This window comes from Nelumbo nucifera, chromosome 2 (genome assembly GCF_055504915.1).
Source record: "Nelumbo nucifera cultivar China Antique chromosome 2, China Antique-T2T, whole genome shotgun sequence".
NCBI classification, from domain to species: domain Eukaryota; kingdom Viridiplantae; phylum Streptophyta; class Magnoliopsida; order Proteales; family Nelumbonaceae; genus Nelumbo; species Nelumbo nucifera.
Genome location: NC_142650.1, coordinates 31,445,764 through 31,468,809, shown reverse-complemented (window position 1 = coordinate 31,468,809; position 23,046 = coordinate 31,445,764). Strand labels below are relative to the sequence as shown.

The window sequence follows — 23,046 nt, the reverse complement described above, 5'->3', positions numbered from 1 at the left end:
AATGAATCACACATTCAATCTTTATCCCCAAAATCATTGGACTCTTAAAGCCAGCACAATTCAGGCCAATTGGAAACTGCAACGTCTCCTCTAAAATCATAGTTAAGCTTCTCTCTACAGATCCCCGTTTTCTCTTTGATCTTGCCTTATGACTAAGCGTATTAGACAAAAAAACATTCCGATGGAGGGAGATGTTCTCATTCGCTTCTTCGCCAACGTTCTTCCTCATTGATGACGAAAATGGGGATTGTCGTAGGGAGGAGAAGTTTCAAAGTATAAACCACTGAATTTCGATTTGTAAAGATACAATTCAAAATCTCAAATGCAAAGGATGGAGCAGAATTCCTTTTCCGTCTCTCCCAATATCTTATCAATCAACATGAAAATTTGAAGGCAAAGGCATCACACGATAGTAGAGACTGTCTGGGGGGCTGCAGTGCCACCCCGGAGCTTTCCCTGAAAGCAATAAACAGCCACACCAATTCGCGAGCCAGGGGAGGGAGGGTCAGTATGTATCATCTCAACGTTGAATAGTTTTCTTGCTTTCTTGAAGAAGACAGAGTCCTTCTTCCACCTCCTCAAATGGGCCATCAGGAACACTAATTTGTTTTCTCCGGTCAGGAAGAACTGCAGAGTCTTGAGAAGAGGGTCGAAGAGGTGGTCGTGGTAGACTACGTCGGACGCGAATAGGAGATCGAACTCACGGCCAATGGATTCCATGTCCGCACTCTCACCCCACCTGAGCGAGGCGGTTTTGATGGTCCCACAGTGCACGGCGAAGGTACTGGAGTTGGCATCCGCGTTAAACTGGAGGTTGGGGAGGACGTGGGGTAGGTCAGTGATGGTGACATCGGCTCCAAGGATAGCCGCTGCAGCAATGCCTACCAGGCCGGTGCCGGAACCAAGCTCGAGGATGCGGAGACGGCCTTGGTGACCGTCAGATAAGGAGGTGAGGATTGGGAAAAGGGGGTTGTTATTGGGTTGTTTGCATCGATCGAGAAGGCTAACGAGAGTGGTCGCGGCGGGCCAGAGCTGAAAGGAAAGGCCTTCTGACGGAAGTTGCCGAATAGAAACAGTTGAATCGATCGAACTAAGATAGTGGTGTTGCTGTTGTCGATTTGTGTATTTTCCTTCTGCCGCAGCTACTCTTTCTTCTTCTTTTCCTCCTATCAGGAAGGTGAGAGGATTTATGTCCTCATCGTCGTCGCTGTGGGTGGCCATTTTGAGTGTTGACTGGTACGAATTACTGAATGTCGTGAGGCTTGAATCCCTGGTAGATGTTAGAGGCTTTCAGGAGTCTGGATCTGCGCTTAAATTTTTCACTAACTGCATTGATAGTTTAGAAGTTCTTCAACTATGACAGAATGTTCATCGGTATTTGGCGGACAATCACTGCATAATTGTGTCCGAGAGGAAAAGGAGAAAATGCTTATCGGATCCCTTGGGGAACTCAAAGACCGACACGAAAACAAGAAGAAGGGCGACGATGCAGGTCAAATGGCAGCTCTTGGAAGAGACTGCGCCAGTGATAATGCAGATAACGAGAAGGCCGGAGAATCTGGGTTAAGGACCTATTCCATGACCAGACCCCAGACCGGCGATGGGCGGGCGCTTGAGGAGATCAGTGATCGGATCGGAGACAGGCAAATCGTAGAGGAAATGCGGATATGAGACCGGCCACGGAGAGGCGGCCTTCACTTGATTGAGGGCTGAGGGTTCAGGTACTCAACCATGGAAGTTGGAACAGATATTTAGGGCTGAGGGTTCAAGCAATTGATTGCTTGAGGGCAAAGTACCGCACTTTATCTAACAACTCCACTTCTCAAAGGTTGATATAGAGTAGCGGGGTTCGAAACCGCATTGCGTCTGGGGCTTACCCAGTTACGTGCCAACCGATGAACCGAATGGTGGGGTTTGGGGTAAAAGTAAAACGAAAAGTCGAAAACCTCAAAACGAAGGGAAAGAGACGATGTTAAGTAATACCTTGAAAGTTGAAATATTTTGAAGTGTCTGTCAGAGGTGTAATGTGGGCTGGCAGCGGCACGGCCCACTTTTGCGGGTTGCCCCACTATAGTCTATAGTAGTTCGTGGCAGGCCAACACGCAGGCCTGGGTGGGCTGTGCCTGCCTGGCCCGAAACCCTTTAAAGGGGAAACCCGATACAGTCCACGGCACGAGTCCAGGGGAACTTGTGCCATGCTGCGGGCTTGGGCCGAGCCACGCGTTGGGTTGTGGGCCTAAGCTAGGCCGGGTCACAGGCCTAATCCTTTTTTCATAAATATTTTGAATACTTTCCAGTTTTTTGTTAAGTAAAAAAGATAAATATTTTAGAAAAAAATAAAGAATTAATAAAGACATTTGAGTGACTTAAAAATATAAAATTGACAATAAAGAAAATTCCAAAAACTTTATTTCATTTGAATTTATTGCCTACAATTAATCACATATGAAGTGAAAAAATTAAAAATAAAAAATTATAGTGGCATTCAAAAAAATCATAAATAAATTTTTTTAATAAAATTGAAAAACAAAATTTACAAAAGTTTTAAAAATATTGTACAATTATTGAATATACAATATTTTCTTTAACTTCAAGTTCCACCATCTCCTTCTCTTTGAAATTGATTTGCATTATTTGCATTTTGGTGAAAAATCAACCTGATCGGGTTACTAAACAATCAAACTAAAACCGACCTACCATTAAGAAAAATCAACCCAAACATAAGGGTTAGTTTGGGTAAGTTTATCGGCTTAATCAGTCGGTTTATTAATGGATTCAATGCGACTTGGTCCAATGCATCCTAGAACTAGAAGTCTCAGTTGGAAGTTTGATTTTTGGCCCATTACACACCATGATTAAGGCTGCATTTGCCTTTTAGCATTCATAGATACTCAAAAGATCAATGGGGTTGTGATGCAATATGAAATCTGAATGATTCAACTATCCAATCTGATATTCAGAATGTTGGATGGATAATGGATTGTGATGTGCTGAATGATTCGGCTACAATAACCTCATCTGCTTATTAATATTTAACTAGTAGTCTAGCAAAATCTCTCCCAAAATGGCTGTTAAAAAAACTTAAACCTGTAACTGAAATTATTGAACATCATTTTATCCATAAACTGAATTGAACATCACTAATAAAGCCATCTTAGTTTCTAATAAAGCTTAAACCTATAATTGAACACCATTTCAGCCATAAGTTGATCTGGACATCACTAATAAAGCTTAAACATGTAACTAAACATCATGTTAGCCATAAACTTAACTGGACATCACTAATAAAGCTTAAACTTGTAATTAAACATCACTAATAAAGCCATCTTGGCTTCTAATAACGCTTAAATTTGTAACTGAACGTCACTAACTTTTGGACTTAAAAACAAGTAAGGTGTGAAAAAAAGTCATAAATTGACCATCATGTCATTCAATGATAAAATTTAAATGAAGAATTAATGACAAAAGTTGTTAATTAATCACTAATCCAAAATTTCTTGCAGCCATTCAAAAAGTAAGTGGCCTAATGGACTTTGGAACTTCATGTTTGATGAAGAAATGCTGCTAATAACTCAACTGTCAAGAAACAAACAAGAAAAGTTTGTTTTAGATTGTCACATTACTTGAAAAATGAAAATTTAAAATGTAAAAAAAAATAATTACACTTGCAAAGATTATTATTTCTTACCAAAACATCATTCACCATCACTTAATTATGCTTATTCTGTTGTTCATGAGAATTATAAAACAAAGAAACAAATATTAGTATGTAACCCAAAAAATTATACAAGTTATAAATAATATCATGAAATAAGGTTTATTCACAAGATCACAAATATTACCTAATGTGATTTTTTCATATTTTTCCACTTCATCCATAGCTTCTCATACATTAATTGGAATTGGTTTGGAGCGTAATTAATCTTGGCCACATGTAAGAGCCTCCACCATTTTTGGAGATGGTGAACTCTTAAGTGGATCAAGTAAACACCCACTTGTGCTGAATGCCAATTCAGAAGCAACTATAGAAATTGGCATGGCTAAGACATCCCTTTCTATACGAAAAAGTATAAGATACTTTTGAGAATTCATTTTCCACCAAATCAAAATGTCAAATGAATCACTTGGCTTTTCACAATTTTCTAACAAATACCTTGCAACTTCATATTTACTTTCTACATTTTTTTCATTTTCTAAGTGTTTTGCAAATTGAGATGCTAAGAATCTCTATGCATCATCTTTATTATCATCAAAATCCATCTCATTAGAAGTTTTACTTGAACTTGATACTTCATTTCTAGCATTAGAACTTGAATTACATTCATGATCATGATAATGGCCATATAAATGATTAGGAGTTGCCTCTACTCTCTTGGCCATCTCTCTAGCCCTCAAGCTATCATATATTTGACCAAAACAAAACTTCACATATTTTAATTTGTAACAAGGATCCAAAACAATGGCAACATATAACAAGAAATTCAGATTTTCAAGGTTCTCCCAATATTTATCAACTTTCATTTCATGCACTCTGCCACAGAACTAAAGAGTCTGTCTCCGCTTTTAGACAAACAAACCAACCTAATTTGTAATGTCACGAGTTCATGAAAAAATGCATTTGACGTGACATAAAGAAACCTCAAAAACTGAAATGTTACATTATAAAAGCTTTAGGAACTTCACAAAACATCTGGCGTTGTCCCAATCATCATAATTAAGAGGCCTAACATGCTTATTCCCTCTCCCTTTTCCTTTCCTCTATTCCTACCTCCATTCTCCTCATTTTCATCATCATCACCACCTTCAAAGTATAAGAGATATCTTGGGTCATCCTCTCCTAACTGGTCAAAGGCTCTTTCAAAATTTTTAGTAACTTCCAACATTAAATAGGTAGAATTTCACATAGTCTCAACACCAAGGCATACAAGATTCTTATTTTCTATTTTCTCCTTCTCAACACACCTTTTGAAAGTTTGAAGCCTAGATGGAGACAATCTCACATATCTTATTGCATTTTGGATTTTGAGAATAGACTCATGTAAGTTTTCCAATCCTTTTTTCGCTATCAAATTCACAATATGAGCAAAATATCTTAAATGTGTAAATTCATGTTCTAAGATGGTATCTTTCCAATCCCTAGTTCTTCTTTTTAAATATCTAATTGCACCATCATTAGAACTTCATTATCAACCATAACTGTAAAAATTTCATCAATGCTCCATTCTAGCAAGTACTCCTCAATAGTCTTACCAATTGTTTCTCCCTTGTTATTAGGAACTTGACAAAAGTTTAATTTTTTTATTCAATTTCCATTCACTATCAATCTAATGTGCAGTCAAGCACATATAATTTAAATTTTGGATTAATGACCAAGTATCAGTGGTAAAACATATACATTGATTTTTCATCACTTTTTGTAGTTTCATCTTTTCCTCAAGAAAAATTTTCATGCAATCTCTAAAAATTGTGATACAGGATGGGGCTGTAAACTTAGGTTGCAAAACTCGAGAGTAGTTCTTAAATCCTTCCCCTCCATAATCCTAAAAGGTAATTCATCAACTATAACCATTTTAGCAAGCTCCTTTATAACTTCTTCAACACTAAAGGTCACTGCTTTTAGCTTACTGGTAATGATGCCATATTCTCCTCCATTTTTAGGCTCAAAAGACAATGTCTTTTTTCTTTTATCAACTCTATAGGGATATTTCATGCACTGTTGCTGCAAATGAATCCACATGTTACTAGTGCCATGATTTTTTTTGTCACATGCATACTCTTTGCCACAATAGTTACATGAAGCCCTATGTTCATCCTTATCCTCCGTTTTAGTGACATGATCCAAAATTTTCGATTTTAATCTAGAACCTTGCCTTTTGTTTTTCTTATGGACTATTTCTTAGTAATTTTATGAGGAGTAAGGAGGATTTTTTACCGGATTTGTAGCCTCAGAATCTTGTTGCTTTGAGCCCATTGTTACTGGATCTTTAACTTCATCAACCCCATGCACATTTCACTTCTTTTAGGATCTATCTGAAAATAAAATACCATTATAAATTTATAGTTAGTTTTCCAAGATGAACATCCCTAATGAAACAAGTTAAGAAAAAACAACTAATTGGTTTTAATCGAAAAACTATATATGTTAATTTTTATCTGACATCAACAAAACTAAAATATATTTAAAGCTAAAATATATAAAAATATATTTCAGAATATATATATATATATGTATATATTGGAAATATATTTAAAATTGATGTATATGTATATATATATATATATTTCAGATTCTGAAATTCAGAATATATATTTTGGAAATATATTTAAAACTAAAATATATAGTTTTTGTGCAAATTATGAAATTAATATAAATATCTATTACTATATTTTGGAAATGTATTTAGAATTGATATATATACTTTAGATATATTTCAGTGAGAATACATTTTTTTGGAAATACATTTAAAAATGAAATATATATTTTGGAAATATACATATTATATGTATAATATTTCAGAATATATTTTCTAGAAATATATTTAAAACTAAAAAATATATTTTGGAAATATGTATATTTAAAACCAGTATATATACATATATATATACAAATATATCAAAACAATTTATTTTCTGGAAATATATATCTGATATATTTTGCAATATATATTTTTCAGATATATATTTATTATTTAAAACTGAAATATCTATATCTAAATAATTAAATATGTATTTATATTTAAGTTTATTTCTTTCCATTTTTTATGCAACCGAAATATCTATATTTAACAGTTATAAATTTAAAATATATATTTAAATAGATTAGTTTTCTTCATGCAAAACTGAATTTTTTTGTGCAAATATATCATAAATAACCAGATTTTTTTCAAAGCTTTAAACAAAACACAAATAAATTATATCAACTTTTAGCATGCATTAAAATTTAAAAATATTAAATAAAAAAACAAAATACTAAATTGTGAATGTGACACTTGAGTCTTGAGAAGTTGAAACTTGAGAGAATGAGAGTTGAGAAGATAGGAAACTTGTAATTGTAATAGTGGTGGATGAAACTCGAAAGAAGCCTTGAGAGTGCTTAAGGAGGCGGAACATGAACTGAGGATGAAGATTGGAATTTGGAAGAATCAAAGAAAAATCAAGATTCAAAATTATAGGATTCTTATTTGCCTATTTGGTGTAAAGCATACCTTAGAGAGTATAATCTCTCTTTTACTCTTTCCAAAAAATGCAAGAAGCCAATACTCCAAGTCTCCAACGTGTCCAATCTCCAAGACTCTCATCAAATGAGAAATTTTCTAAGTTTGGCAAGTCTAAAGGTGTAGGAGTCTTGCTTGCAATGCTTGCTAATCCTAAAATGGTTTTTGAAATTGACTCAAATTGTGTCTTTCCCCCCATATTCAATGTTTCCTATTTGGTGTAGAATTTCCAACTAAAAAAAAATCCTAAAGACAAAACTAATTCCCATTTAGCTAATATTTTATTGTTTTTTTAATGTTAAAAATAAGTAGCTAACTAGAAAGAAGAAACTAAGATAGGGATTACCAGATTAGGGAAAGACTAAAAAATTAGAAAATAACTAACTCGGTTCGGTTTCGGTTTTTACACATGAAAACCAAAACCGAACCAAATTATCGCTTTATTTATCTACACAACCCGAAATTGACCGGTGGTGTTGAAAAACCGACCAAATTGAGTTGGATCAGACCAGTTTGGTCAGTTTGAAATCAAATATGAACACCCCTATCTTTTGGCTATTAGGTCTGTTGGAAGATCTTTCAAAAAAGACTTGCCAAATGGCACGTACATCACCATTTTTTTTGAATTTTAAACGACTTCTATATTTTAAAAATTATTCACTAATTATAAGCAATTGATTAACTAAAACACAAGATGTTGGATAATAAATACCCAAAAATGCATTAGTTGTATCATAAAAAATTGCAAAAAAAAATTATACATTTTGCAACATCCTAATTATCACTAGTTATAAAATCATGGGGCATTTTCTCATTATAAAAATTAGTAAGGATGTCTTTATATGAAATACACCTATCTAACATAGAATAGGTGAAATTCCACCTATGTTGAATATCTAGTGCATTTTTTTTATATTTTATCCCATATTGTTGTCATAAATATTTAAATTCTTATTTTCTTGTTCAAGAACTTCTAATATACATACTACTTTTTAATTTTAGAAATAAGAGGTGAAATAATATTTAAAGCATCTTGTACACAAATTTAAAATATGACATGCACATCTAATATGAAATAATTTTCCATTTAAACATAGTATTAATTGAGATTTTAAAATATTTACAATTCAATCATTATTACTAGTATTATCAAAACTAATAGAAAAAAAATTATTTTTAATACCACAAGTATGTAAAAGTATTTAAAATACTAGCAATAATTGCTAGGCTAGTATGTAGTCATTTAAGTCTCGTAAAACATAAAATTATTTTTTTTTTTTTGTAAAAGCTATGATTTATGAATAAAATGCCTTGTGACACAAATATAACTAATATTATATTTGAAAGTGAAATTTTAGAATTAAGATTTGACAAAGTAGAAATTAAAATTTTTATATGAATAAAAAATGTTAAAGCATTTGCTTTAATAGTATTCCTAATTTTTTTTAATTAGGGATTTCTAGATTATTGTAAAAATCTTTCAAGCTTAGGGTCTTCAACTAATAAAAATGATTATTCAGTATGTATAATATATTTTGCTAATTCTTATATCATTTTTTCTTGTAAATATTCAAAACTACCAAAAACCGTACACCCAATTTCTGATTGATTTTGATTACTTTTATTTTTCAAATGACTAATCTTATGTCTAGCCAAATGACCAACACCACCTTTACACTCCTACAGTGTAAAGCCAAGTCATGGCCCGTTAAAAGGTCTCACACCGAAATCACGACATTCATGGGGTCGTTGTTGGTTCTCTCTTTTATTATGTACGCCTCCTAAAAAAAAGAAAAAAAAAAAACAGAGACCCTTTGGACTTATATCACAAGGTTCGACGTTCAAGAGAGCAAACTCGTTGGACCTGGCATGGTTTTATTACTTGTGCTCTCATTTGCCCACTGTAAGTTAAAAATTTGGCAAATTTGGCTGTCTACATTAGGAGCTTTTGCTTTCCACAAAGCTAGAGCCCTGTAAACCGCAGAAGTTGTCGCTTGTCAAACATGGCGAGCTAGTCTAAGCTGTGTTCAGTAGCAGGATCATCCATTGCCTCCACCCTAATGCCCAACCATCAAGACATTATGAGAAAGTATATTTAACTTTGTTTATTAGTAGAATGGTGGATAACAGTAGAGCATCTGACCCTAACAATTTCTCAACTGTAAAAAGATTTTCATTCGGATCCTAATAATTTCGGCCGTATCATATCAGTACATAGAAACGGCTGAAACACATTTTTTTTTTTAACTTTGATTTTTTGGAAAGATTATAGGCTGTTTTTTATTATTAAAAAAATAGAGGTCCGAAACTCCTGAAAACAGGAGTTTCAGACCGTATTATTTATAAAAGATACAATACGATACGTCTGACATATCGGACATATCAATACTTTGAACCATGCTCACCTGATCAAACCGATACTGAAATTTGGTGTTTTGGGAATGAGATCTACAAGGCTTTTGTCCTAAATTCTGGTATTTGGCGTTTTAGGGAATTCAAAATGTTGCAATATTTTGAACACTGAGCCCTATTGGGAATATAAGGAATATGTATGCATAAGTGCATTATGTTGAAATTACTGCAGTTTATCATTTCCCATCAGTGATATGCATATTCAGTCTTTATAATATAAAAGATTAAAGAAAAATAAAATTCTCCTTCCTCTTTTTCCTCGTCCCCTTCCTCCTCTTTCCTCTTCATCCTCCTTTTGGGAGGGTTACGCCTCTTACATTATGAATTGTGCCTCATGCCTCTACGTAGGGGAACGCTTTGCATTAAGTCTCTGCATTTTAAAACACTGGTTTGACCAAGGCTAAAAAGAGAGTGTTCTCTTTCTTTATTCTGAGTTTTTTAGCAAAAACACATAATTCAAGTCATTAACAACTGCAATCAAAGAGATATATTGGAGTGTTCATCGATTCACATAAACACACTAAATTGAATTCCTTGTTTTGGGCTGCACCATCTTCAGTTCTTGAACTCAAATTGGACCTCAAAACTGGGTATAAACTACCAGTTTGGGAGCTGCAATTGTGGTACCACATTAGGTACGATTCCAACTTTATTTAAACATCAAATTTGATCATCTAACCTTACATCAATCCAAGAAGAAAATTTCGAATTCTTTATTCTTGAGCTAATAATAACAATCTTCAACTTTTTTGGGCTCAAATCAATCCTTATCAATGTTTTTGAACCATCATTGACTTGGACAATTGGACCGTTTGGCCTGGAAACCGTCCAAGCAACCGGTTCTGTTTCACCCTTAAACCATTCCTGAGTCAAAAACTGTTGGCTTGGTCAGAAAACCGCTGACCTGAGCGGTTGAACCGTTGACTAGTTTAACCCGGACAGTGGTTCGTGGTTTAAGAAAGTTGCAGAGGGGAGAAGCTGGGACATGAACTCAAGAGGTTGGAGAGATATCAATCTCAGATCTCATATTTGAGATCTGCATCTATTGCTGCCGCCTTGCCATCGTCGTCGTCGCTATTATCATCGTCGGTGAGTGTCAAATCCTCCTCTTCCTTCTTCTTCCCTCCCCTCCTTCCTTTCTTTCTTTTCTTTCCTTCTTTTCTTCTCTTTTTTTTTTTTTTTTTTTTTTCTTCTCAGCCAACAACAGTCTCTTCTGTCTTCTCCTTTCTCATATAAAACTTTTATATGAGAAATATTTGCCCTAATGTAAACCGTCCAAACTGTTCAACTGGGACTGTTCCAGTCGAACCACTGACCCAAAAACTGGTGGCTACAATAGTTCCATTTCCGGGCCGGTTTTTAAAACCTTGATCCTTACAACAAGGCTATACCCAAAGAACTGCACCATCATCTAAATCTACCAGATCTGACATTACATTCCTTTACAGAAGACAAAAGGAATTGACAGTTTCACATATTTGCTAAGAAACCCATCTACTACACCAAGTTTGAGAATTACATGAGCGAAACTTACTATCATTAATATTAGATCCTTTATTGCATTAATTCCAATATTTGTATCTATAGAAAAAAAGATCCAGAAGCTCTTAAATAATTGATTGATTTCATTTTTCCAGAACTTAGTGCGAAACTATACTGGAACATGCACATTGGGTCAATTCAGCACAAAGTAGAGTTCAATCAACTTACCCAACAGTTCAAAGGATTATAATCTAAATTTGAGATCTGAGTACTAAACTTTGTATCTATGCCTTCATTTTTTGCGTTTACACGACTTTATGTTCTTACATATATAATCAATCACCTCTTTTAATGTGGCTTTCCTTCCTTCCTTGAAGTTCCAAAGCTCAGGAACTGGGTACCTTCCACTAGGGTTATACTCATTCATCTCCCACAAGGCTGTAACAACAGCCTCGTAGATCTCATTCCCAAACTTTTCTCTTAGGACTTTTAATTTCTCATCTTCTTCGTCAATTATTTCCTGCAGAATGATCATCATTTCTATGTGATTAATCACTCATTGCTTTGCTAGCTTAGCTCAAGCAAGGAATAAGATAATTTTCCTTTATCTCAAGCAAAATCATAGAAAATCAGAATAACATCCTAGTTCCTATGGAATATTGCACATGAAAAGGATCAATTTGCAACTTCAAAATTGAACTTGTATTTGTCCGCAAATAGTTGCAGGTGGGTATATAAACGAATACAAGCAATAATGATCTCTATCCCATCATAGACTGTATATGGGAAGCACTGATATCTTAAAATGCAAAGGTTGATCCAGTAAAAAATGGAATTAAAGGAAAATGTAAAAGATGCATGATCTTTTGACGAGCAAAAACAAGTACACGAATGCTGGATTATTGCATAAGTAGCTGTATAAGGGTGCAACTTGGGTCAGGTTGGTTGAGAATTTATTAATTTTTCAATGGGCCTGAACCCTAACCTGAGCTCTATGTAATTGAAAATTTTCAAATCAGGAAACCCAATTTGCAGCCATAGCTGTAACAGTATCAGAACAGAAAGAGAAGGATATTTTACATACATACCGTGGCCTGACCTTCACTCTCAACAATTTTAAATGGATGCCAGGATGGTTCCCTGAGATACTCTTGCCACAAAGAGCAGAGTTTTGTAGACTCCATTTCTGCTTTATCACTAGGAAGCCTTTTCTTGAATGCAACTTGAAATGGTTTCTCATCAAGCTCTCCCATTCTTTTAATTCCAATGTTAGTCCGACCAGCCAAGATATCTGTCAAACCCTAAGGGAAAAAATAAGCATCATCAGATTCATCTTGAGTTACATGATAACATGAATTAGTGACAAACAAGTACATTATTAGCAGGCAGCCATTGGGAAGTATAGGTTAATGAACAAGTGATTAAAAGAATATATATACCAGAAGAGAGAGAGAGAGAGAGAGAGAGAGAGAGAGGAGAATGATTCAAATAGGGTTGAGAGAGAACAGAGAAAAGAGGAGAATGATTGAAATAGGGTTGAATGGGTATGCCAGCTCAACTGTTCTAATTTATACTTGGGTGTTTAAAATGAATTATTATCTGTGAAGAAATATAGAAAATGATAGAGGAAGAGAGGAGAAGAGAACGATTGGAGTTCAAAAAGTATGCTGGTGGCGCCAATTATATATAAAGCGACAAATAAAATAAGAGAAATTGTGCCCCTGTGGCACATATACATAAAGCATAATATTAACAGTTCTAATGCCCCCCTCAAGTTGGGACAAAGATGTCAATCATGCCCAACTTGCCACACAAGTTATTGTGCCACAAGTGATGAAGACCCTTAGTGAAGATATCTGCAAGTTGTTCTTCTAAGCTAACATAGGGAGTGCACACTTCTCTACTTACAAGTGTCTCCTTGATAAAATGCTTGTCCACTTTAATGTGTTTTATCCTGTCATGGAGGACTGGGCTGGCTACAATATTGATGGCAGCCTTGTTGTCACAATAGAGTGACATAGGACTATTAACTATAAAACCTAGTTCACTGAGCAAGTTCTTTATCCACATGAATTCAGCAACTCCATGGGACATAGCTCTATATTCCACTTCTGCACTGGACCTAGCCACTACACTTTGTTTTTTGCTTCTCCATGTGACAAGTTTCCTCCCACAAAAGTGCAATATCCACATGTAGATTTTTTGTCATCAACTGCCCCTTACCTAGTCAACATCTGTGTACACTTCAACTTTCAAATGCCCATGCTTCTAGAAAAACAAACCATCCCCTTGAGGTATCTTAGAATCCTCTCAGTAGCCTCAAAATGTGTAGTCTTGGGATTATGCATAAACTGGTTGAGGACACCCATAGCATAAGCAATGTCAGGTCTAGTCAAGGATAGATATAAGAGTCTCCCTATGAGTATTTGGTACTATTTCACATCTTTTATAGCCTCTCCCTAACTATCCCCTAACTGATGATCACTAGCTTGCCTATGTCTTCTAATAGATCTAGGACATATTTGCTTTGAAAGGTAAAAAATCCCTTTTGTTAGTGCACAACTTCAATCCCAAGGAAATAGTGTAAGGGACCTAATCTTTCACATCAAACTGAGTAGCTAAGAATTCCTTCAATTTCTGTAAGTTTTCCAATCACTTATGACCACTATGTCATCCACATACACTATCAGGGCTGCAATTTTTCCTTCACTTTTCTTTACAAATAATGTATGATCTGATTGACATTGTTTAGAACCCATCTATTGTACGATCAAGTTAAGCTTGCTGAACCAGGCCCAGGGTGACTGCTTGACTTCTTCAATTTGCACACCTTTTGCTCACTACTTTTGGCACAAAAACTAGGAGGTTGAGTCATGTACACCTCCTCTTCTAAATCACCATTCAAGAAAGCATTCTTGATGTTTGGTTGGTGAAGGTCCCAACCAAAATTAGCTGCTGCTAGTAAAAGGACTCTAATAGAGTTCATCTTGGCTATAAGGGCAAAAGTCTCTACATAGTCCACTCCTTACGCCTATGTGAATCTCTGTGCCACCAATTTAACTTTGTATCTTTCTATCACGCCATCAACTTTATGATTCACTGTGAACACCCACTTACATCCCATTGGTTCTTTTCCTTCGGGAAGATCTACCAACTCCCAAGTGCCATTGTTGTGCAAGGCATTAATTTCTTCCTTCATTGCATCTGTCTATTCAGGTATGGATAAAGCTTCTACTACATTCTTAGGAAGAGGAACACTATCAAGAGAGGTAAGAAAGGCACAAAATGAAGGTGATATATGATAATACGAAACAAAGTTAGAGAAGTAAAGAACTCCCAAGTGCCATTGTTGAGGTGTTTTAGCACAGGAACTACATTGTAGAGACCCACATGAAGCAAAGAACCTTGTGAGATCACTATGAAAATACTCCTTTGTGTTGTCTAGTTGGAAAATATGAATCTCAATCTAGAACTGGGTAAAGACCATGTGTTGAAAATCTTTTACAAGCTTTGGCACCTATTCTCTAAATCGCATGGGAAAACCTTAAGTATATCTAGAATAGTCATTGGTCAATGTAATAAAATACTTATAGCCAATTTCAAACGGTAGAGTAACAAGGCCTCAAACATTGGAATAAACAATGTGAAGAGGAAAATCAGTTCTTTTATTTCTTAAAGGAAAAGAACTTTTACAATGTTTGCTCAATTGACCAAGAAAACTATGCCATAAATAGGCTTGACTCTTAGTAGACAAACTTAAAGAATCTCTAGCCATAAGGTCAACTTTATTCTCCAACACATAGATACCATCCACCATGCTTCCCCTACCAATTGTCTTCTCGGAGGTCAAATCCTAGAATACACAAGAAGGAGAAAAGGTTACTGAGCAATTCAAGGAATGAGTAGTGCTGCTAATGAAAAGTAAATTAATAGGTAATTTTGGAACATGCAACACATTAGAAAGGAAAAGGCCAAAAGGGAGAGAGATGGTTCCTTGACCGGCTATGGAAGAGAACGACCCATCAGCTAGTCTCACCTTATCTCTCAAGAGAGGAGGTTATATGCCTGAAATAGATTTGACCTACCAATCATGTGATTTGAAGCCCCTGAGTCAATTATCTAAGGAGAGTCAGATATATGAGATGACACATGGAAGGCAGTGGCAAAGTTACTTGACGTAAATGCAAAAGAGGTAGGAGTAGGGCTGGAATTCCAAGTGGTCACAAAAAGAGTTGATGATCTCTTCCTTAGGATCAAAACCAAAGGGATGATCCTAAGATACAGTGGGGAAAGTCTCTTGAGATGCCATATTTGTTGAGTTATACTTCTTCTGACTCTGTTGTAATGACTTCTTAGTCTGATTTGATGCTGATTTTTTCTTTAACTCCAAAGCCCACTTAGGCTTCCCATGAAGATTCCAACAAGTGTATCTAATGTGTCTAGACCATTGACGATGAGTACACCAAAGTTTGTCTTTATCATCCACCCTCTTTTGGAAGTCACCCTTCTTAAAATAACTCCCTCCACTTCCATTTGTAACCCCTTTGGCAGCCAAGGCAACTAGCTCCCCCTCTAGACAATTCATCACATTTCTTCTACTTTCTTCAGACTGCACTAAGGCATAGGCCTCTTGGACTGAGGAGAGGTCGTTACTTCCCAAAATTTGCACCTTGATAGATTCATATATAGAATTTAACCCCAAGAGGAAACCAAATACTTGTTGCTGGGAGATAAGAAACTTATAAGCTTTAGATATGTATAAAAAGAAAGAAACTTGTAAGCTTTTGCATTTGCATCACATTTCCACTCCACACTGATAATGATCCAACTCTTTCCAAATCAATGTCAAGTTTGAGTAGTATACTGAAAAACTCCTCTCCCCCTGCTTACAAGTAGATGATTTAGCTTGCAATTGGTATATCTTTGCATCGTGTCTTTGTTCTGAATAGGTGGATTTTGCCTGTTCCCATATTTCATAAGCTGTTTCAATCCACATGAAGGTCTTTCTCACTTGGGGCAGCATAGAGATTATGAGCCACAACATCACCATACGATTCTCTTGATCCCATCTGTCATGTTCAGCACTTCCAGACTTTGGCTCTTTCACTTCACCATTGATATAACCTATCTTCCCTCTTGCAATAATGTAGAGCTTAATTCCCTTAGACCACTCAAGGCAGTTAAGCTCATCAAAGAGAATTACAGTCAGGGAAACTCATATCCAGCCCCCCACTCAGTCTGCTTTGACTTGTGGAAATGCCACAAGATGCAGAATCTTCAGAGGACATGGCCAGGTTCACTGTTCATCTCTAAATACAGCCTATGGAATCACACAGGAATCACTTCTAACACAGGTCAGCCCTAGAAGGACACTAGGACTGCAGTCCACATAAGCCACTCTACAGTCAGAACACAAACAGAACTACTTGCCCCTAAAAAACTAGGTTTTACAATCGTCTTCAGGTCAAAGAACAGTCCAACAGCTACAGTCACCACAACTCCAGGCCACCTAATCACCACAACCACCAAGAGACAACACAACCAGTGTTGTTATACCAAAAACAGGTCATGCATGACCTACAGAGACCTCATATTCAGCCACAAGGATCACACGATCCACAAACAGGGTTTAAAGCACCACTAAACCCTCTCACAGCATTCAGCCACTTTTTTTACAGATTTTCTTGGTACACAACCAAGAGAAGAGAGAATGAAAGAGAAATTTCTTCTGAATCAGTCCAGGTGGTGTCTCTTGAACCCAGCCTGGATAAGACAGCAAGAAGAGGAGAAGAAAAGGTGATCAATCTGTTCTCAGGCCCAGTATGTGAGCTCTGATACCATATTATCAGTGAAGAAATATAGAAAAAAATGGAGGAAGAGAGGAGAAGAGAAGAAGAAAGAGGGAGGAGAAGAGAAGAGAATGATTGGAGTTCCAAAAGTATGCTGGTGGCGCCAGTTCTAAATATTATATAGGGTGACAAATATAATAAGAGAAAAGACAAATTTGCCCCTGCGGCACTATATATACATAAAACATGATATTAACAGTTCTAACATGAATAGAATTACATTTCTGCCCTCCAATACAGAAAGATAAAAGCAAAAATATCTCCAACTTAAAACTAGTCAACTTGGTTACATGATCCCAAGTATAGGAAAATTTATCAACTTTTTCTATGGGTTCTCCAAAGTGGTTCTTCATTCTGTTTCTTTCTATTTTTTTTACCATAATCAAATATTTAGGTAGATCAGGTGCTTCTGATCATTCAACAGTTTTTCTTTAGCTTAAGTAATCTGCTGAGTCTGCTGAGTGCAAGAGTAGAATCATTTGATGGCAGCTCCCGACTGTTGCAGGGGTATTACCTACATTAGATAGACTATAATCCTTAGAACACAGATTTAGATAGCATAATTTTATTAGGTAAGTAGGACAGCAGCAGTAAGCCTGGGAGGTTATCTTAAACACATGAAATTTTATCAACTTTCTCAGTTTCTCTAATGGGTTCTCCAAAGTGGCTCTTTGTTTTTTTTTTTCCCCTTTTCTTTTTTTACTATATCAAATATTTAGGTAGATCAGGTGCTTATGATCATAGTTGTCAAGGCAATGCCTAGGTGGGCGCCTAGGCAACAAGGCGCCCTTGGAGGCTCGCCTCGCCGAGTCGCCTAGCAGTTTTGTATACTGTCTTATAAAATACTTTTATATTGTTACTTTTTTGAGATTATAATTATAAAATAGACATTATTAAACAAAAATATTCATTTTTTGTGTTTATAAACTAATTTATTTTTATTATTTTCTTATTTGTTAGGGTTTAATCAACACAAACATTGCTAACTGCTGTATTGAACCCTCAAAGACTTCAGAATTTGAACCAATAAGTAAGGGAAAAATTTAAAGTTTTGTCTAATCAACACATTTCTTCCTCCACATCTTCTTCTTCTTTTCCTATAACAAAAATAGAGGTTCAGTCCCCTTATTTTTTGAATTTTCTTTTCTTTCTTCTTTTTCTTCTCATAAATATGTTGATTTTCTAGACATAAACATGAAGTTCATAATTTTCAAAGAAAATTATGGATAGTTATTAAGGAAAGATGGTTATGAAACCTAGGGAACTACGTAGGATATGTATTTTTCACTTAAAAAAGTCCATCGCCTAGGCGACTAGGCGATAAGGCACCCCCCTGTCACCTAGCCTCGCCTTGGCGCCTTGAAAACTATGCTTATGATCATTCAATAGTTGTATCTTTAGCTTAAGTAATCTGCTGAGTGCAAGAGTGGAAGCATGCGATAATAGCTCCTGACTTTTGTAAGGGTATTACCTACATTAGATAGTCTATAATACTTAGAGCACAAATTTAAACTAGGATTTAGTTAATGCAATTTTATTAGGTAAGTAGGGCAGCAGCAGTAAGCCTGGTGGTAATAGCTACGTCCATCTATTTTTATTAGGTATATTTATGCAGGTAGAATATTGCATACCTATAGACAACCTGGCTTACTTGCTCTTTTCTTTTTCCTCCTTTTTCTTTTTCAGGTTTAGGTAGCAATTTCAACAATATCTTAGTAGTTATCATAGATTTTCTTTAAACCCAACACTAATATTACGATTCATTGCACCAATGGATAGGTGTCTTTCAAAGGAAAAGGGAGTGAAATCATACTGAAATTAGTTCTTGACGAGCTTCTTGAAGTTCATCATTGCTTGCCCGTTCTTTGGCTATAAGAGTTTGATTTAGATCTTCCATGTTTACCATCTCCTCCATTTTTTCTTCCAGTTCATCAGCCATCTCTTTCAACTTTTTCTGGATTCCAATATCATCTTCACCTTCCATATGCTTCATCACTTGTAACTTTCCTTTCAACTCTGCAATTTCCAATTCCAATTTCTGTTTAGCATCTAATTGTTTTTCCAGTTGCAGTAGTTTATTCATAGCAGCCTCTTTCTCCCTCTGCACATTTACAATACCAGTCAAAGAAAATGTTAAAAATGTTCTTAAAAGGGAGAAATGTGTAACTGATTAAAGGACTTCTGGTCTAGGTCTACACAACATACCTTCTGCTCTTCCATCAGCCTCAAGACATTTTCGTCAGCCTTTTTCTGCTCCATTGATGCCATTTGAAGTAAATTATTTTTCACAGCATTCTGAAAGGACAGCAGATTATATTAATATTAAGTATATCTAAACATCAATACTGTTACTAACATGTATTGAACATCTTTAAAGTTTCAACAGCTGCTACTATTAATGTTAAAACTGCTAAAGATAAAGCAAGGGGACTGGTTAGATGCATCCCATTTGTGGATAAACCGGGCGGAATGTATAATTGAAAGACAAAGAAACAATCACTAGTAATGATAAAAGTCAAAATATGTTTTTTTTTTCTTTTAAAGCACGTACTATTTTTATCAATAATTGGTGGTATACCCCTTTACAGAGAATGGGATGTGCCCAAATCAGTAATGGGCCTCTTTTAAGCAAAAGCATATAGTTTAACTTTGCATATTTGGAAGAAATGGAATCCTCTCAGCAAGCCTCATCTGGGGGGCGGGGGGAGTTTGCCACCAAATTAGTTGATTAGTTGAACAGGATAGGAAATCAGAGCCAGCCCCCTTAGAAGCTGTTTCTAACCAGCCTTCTTGTTCAGGTACCTTTGTGTTTTTAGTTTCCAATACTAATTCTTGCTCTCTGTCTGCTAGTTGTGTTCCAGATTCCCAACCTTTCTTACAGCTGCAAGCCCTTGATATGATGGGTCATGTTGTAATGAGAAGGGAGAAAGACATGTTAGTAGCAGGCTGACTCTGGCATTGGATGGGGAAGAAAGCAGGAGAACATGTGTTTTGGAATGGTAGAATACTGATATGTTTCATTCTATTGCCAATTGGCATATTTATACAGTAAGCTGCTGCAATAAATAGAAAGAAAGAAAAATAGAAAGAAGAAAAAATAGAAAGAAGAGAAAATAGAAAGTACAAAAATAGAACGAAAGAAATAGAAAGAAAAACTTTCTAAATCAATCCTTCCACAATCCTAAGAATATATACAATTCTATTTTCAGATCTGAACCAGTAACCCCACGTTTTCCAACACTCCCCCTCAAGCTGGTGAATAGAGATCCTCCATTCCCAGCTTGGCTATAATTCTTCGAAAGTCTGTACTATTGAGCCCTTTAGTAAGTACATCAGCCGGTTGTCCTTTTGTAGACACATAGGGAGTGCAAATCAACTTGCTGTCCGGTTTCTCTTTTATAAAGTGTCGATCAATTTCGATGTGCTTCATCCTATCATGTTGAATAGGATTGTGAGCAATATTGATGACTGACTTGTTGTCACAATATAGTTTCATAGGCTCTTCTCGTGGAATCTTCAGGTCTTCTAAAATTATTTTCAACCAGAGTAATTCACACACTCCTTGTGCCATAGCCCTGAATTCTGCCTCTGCACTTGACCGAGCCACTACATTTTGCTTCTTACTCCTCCAAGTGACTAAGTTTCCTCCTAAGAAGGTACAATAACCAGAAGTGGACCGTCTATCTACTGGAGATCCTGCATAATCGGCATCTGTATATGCTTCAAGAGCCAGTCCTCCATTTCTTCTGAATAAAATTCCTTTTCCTGGATTGGCTTTCAAATAGTGCAGAATTCGATGAGCAGCCTGCAGATGAACTTCTTTAGGATTATGCATAAACTGACTTAATTACACTTACAGCATATGCAATATCCGGTCATGTATGTGCAAGATAAATGAGTTTTCCAACTAGTCTTTGGAACATCTCCTTGTCTACACTTGCATTCTCGTTGGCTTCTCCAAGTTTATGATTGGGATTTATAGGCGTGGAAGCTGGTTTACATGCCATATTTCCTGTTTCTCTCAAAAGATCAACAACATACTTTTGTTGAGAGATAAAGATGCCTTGTTTAGAATGTGCAACTTCAATTCCGAGAAAATACTTTAGTCTCCCCAAGTCTTTTATCTCAAATTCTCTGGCAAGGCAGTTTTTCAATGCTTCCTTCTCCTTTTTATCATTCCCAGTAACGATTATATCATCCACATAGACTAATAGTGCAGTAACTCCCCCTGAGGCTGTGTTTGATAAACAATGTGTGGTCACCTTGACTTTGCTTGTAACCTGTACTCAGCATTACCTTCGTAAACCTTCCATGGAGTGCTTTCTTCAACCGACAAACTTTGTTCCCTTTAATGCCTTCTCCAAAACCCGGTGGAATGTCCATGTATATCTCCTCTTCTAGATCACCATGGAGAAACACATTTTTTACATCAAACTGTTGGAAATCCCAATTATAGTTAGCAGCCAACGACAGTAACACCCTTACTGTATTCATTTTAGCTACTGGGGCAAACGTCTCCTGATAATCTACCCCATAAGTTTGTGTATATCCCTTGGCTACCAGGCGTGCTTTGTACCTTTCTAATGACCCATCAGATTTGTACTTAATTGTGAACACCCATTTACAACCTACCGTCTTCTTGTTTCTTGGTAGATCCACAACTTCCCATGTGTTGTTTTTTTCTAATGCCTCCATTTCCACTCTCATGGCTTTTCTCCACTCCTTATTAGAAAGTACCTCGGCTAGAGTATTAGGAATTGGAATGGTGTTAAGGTTGGCTAGAAAACTTTTATGGGATTTAGAGAATCTTTGGAATGATACACATTTGGCTAAAGGGTACAATGGGCGTTTGGTACATTCTCTGGTTCCTTTTCTCAGTGCAATAGGTAGGTCATACTCATACTCAGACTGTGAAGATGTAGGTTAAGGTTCTAAGCATCCCCCAGTTCTAGGATTAGGAGTTGAATCTTGGACTTGCACAGGTTGAGGATCTGGATTTTTCCTCCTAGAGTAAACCTGCATATATCTCACATTATCATGCACATCATTCGTGGGGTTAACAGTGTCTGAATTTGGTTCAATGGTCGGGTTGTTTGACTCTTGTTGAGACTCGGGAATGTGGGGCTCAGAAGAATGTGACTCAGAGGGATGTGATTCTTGACGATTGAATGTTTGTGAGGAGGGTAATACATCTAGGGAGAGTAGATCCGAGGCCTTATCTTCCATTAATGAGGGCTCCCCCTAAAGTTAAGGTTGAGTGAAAAAAGATTTTCCTTCCTCAAATGTGACATCGATGGAGGTGTAGAATTTTCTGGTGGCTGGATGATAACATTTATAACCTTTCTGAGTTGGGGAATATCCCGAGAAGACACACCTGATTGCTCATGGGTCTAATTTTCCCTTATTATGGACATGAACAAAGGCAGTGCAACCAAAAATTCTTGGTGTGAGATTATTTGAGGCTCGAATATCAGGGTAAAATTGAGAAAGGACTTGTATTGGGCTTCGGTTGTCAAGAACTTTAGATGGTAGTCTATTTATGGTGTAGGCAGCAGTAAGGACAACCTTCCCCCAATATTGTTTTGGCACCTGATTTTGAAAGAGAAAGGCTCGGGTGGTTTGCAAAAGATGGCCATTTTTTCTCTCAGCTACCCCATTCTGTTGGGGAGTGTTAACACAGGAGGATTCATGCACAATGCCTTCTTTTTGAAAAAATGGGGACAAATTCTGATTAAAATAATCTGTAGCATTATCAGATCGAAACCTTTTAATTCTCACACCAAACTGAGTTTGGACCATGTTATGAAAGTTGGGAAGAATCATACCCACATCAGATTTAGACTTAAGAAGAAAAATCCATGTGACCCTAGTGCAATCATCGATAAAGGTGACGAACCATCTGGAACCAGTAATGTTGGGAATTTGAGAAGGGCCCCATATATCCGAATGAATCAAATAAAAAGGAGTTGAAGATCTTTTATTGCTGATTGGGAAAGAAACCCTTTTGTGCTTAGCAAGTTCACAAACATCACAATGAAAGGTTTCAACATCAATTCCTTTAAACAAGGAAGGAAGCATTGTTTTTAAAA

General features: G+C 36.2%; 2 protein-coding genes across 5 annotated transcripts in view; both read right to left on the bottom strand.

The window, feature by feature from the left end:
* Positions 1 to 273: 273 nt before the first annotated feature.
* LOC104603332 (uncharacterized) lies at positions 274 to 1,851 on the bottom strand. Its single transcript, XM_010267338.3, has one exon. The coding sequence runs from the start codon at positions 1,219 to 1,221 to the stop codon at positions 403 to 405; it is 819 nt and encodes a 272-aa protein (XP_010265640.1). The 5' UTR covers positions 1,222 to 1,851; the 3' UTR covers positions 274 to 402.
* Positions 1,852 to 11,211: 9,360 nt separating this feature from the next.
* LOC104603333 (factor of DNA methylation 1-like) overlaps positions 11,212 to 23,046 on the bottom strand; it is a 61,804-nt gene continuing 49,969 nt past the window's right edge. For 2 of the 4 annotated variants that reach the window (XM_010267339.3, XM_088898244.1), the window contains exons 5-8: positions 19,163 to 19,252; positions 18,771 to 19,058; positions 12,197 to 12,409; positions 11,212 to 11,628 (exon numbers count right to left, since the gene is read on the bottom strand). In XM_010267339.3, the coding sequence (XP_010265641.1) occupies positions 11,401 to 11,628; positions 12,197 to 12,409; positions 18,771 to 19,058; positions 19,163 to 19,252 (819 nt within the window). In that variant the 3' untranslated portion in view covers positions 11,212 to 11,400. Of the gene's footprint in view, positions 11,629 to 11,992; positions 12,410 to 18,770; positions 19,059 to 19,162; positions 19,253 to 23,046 lie in introns of those variants that run through there. The other 2 variants (XM_010267345.3, XM_010267344.3) reach the window with 2 other exon arrangements.

What these genes read in the sequence shown, in the direction of transcription:
- LOC104603332 (XM_010267338.3), bottom strand. Translation starts at nt 1,221, where the DNA reads ATGGCCACCCACAGCGACGACGATGAGGACATAAATCCTCTCACCTTC.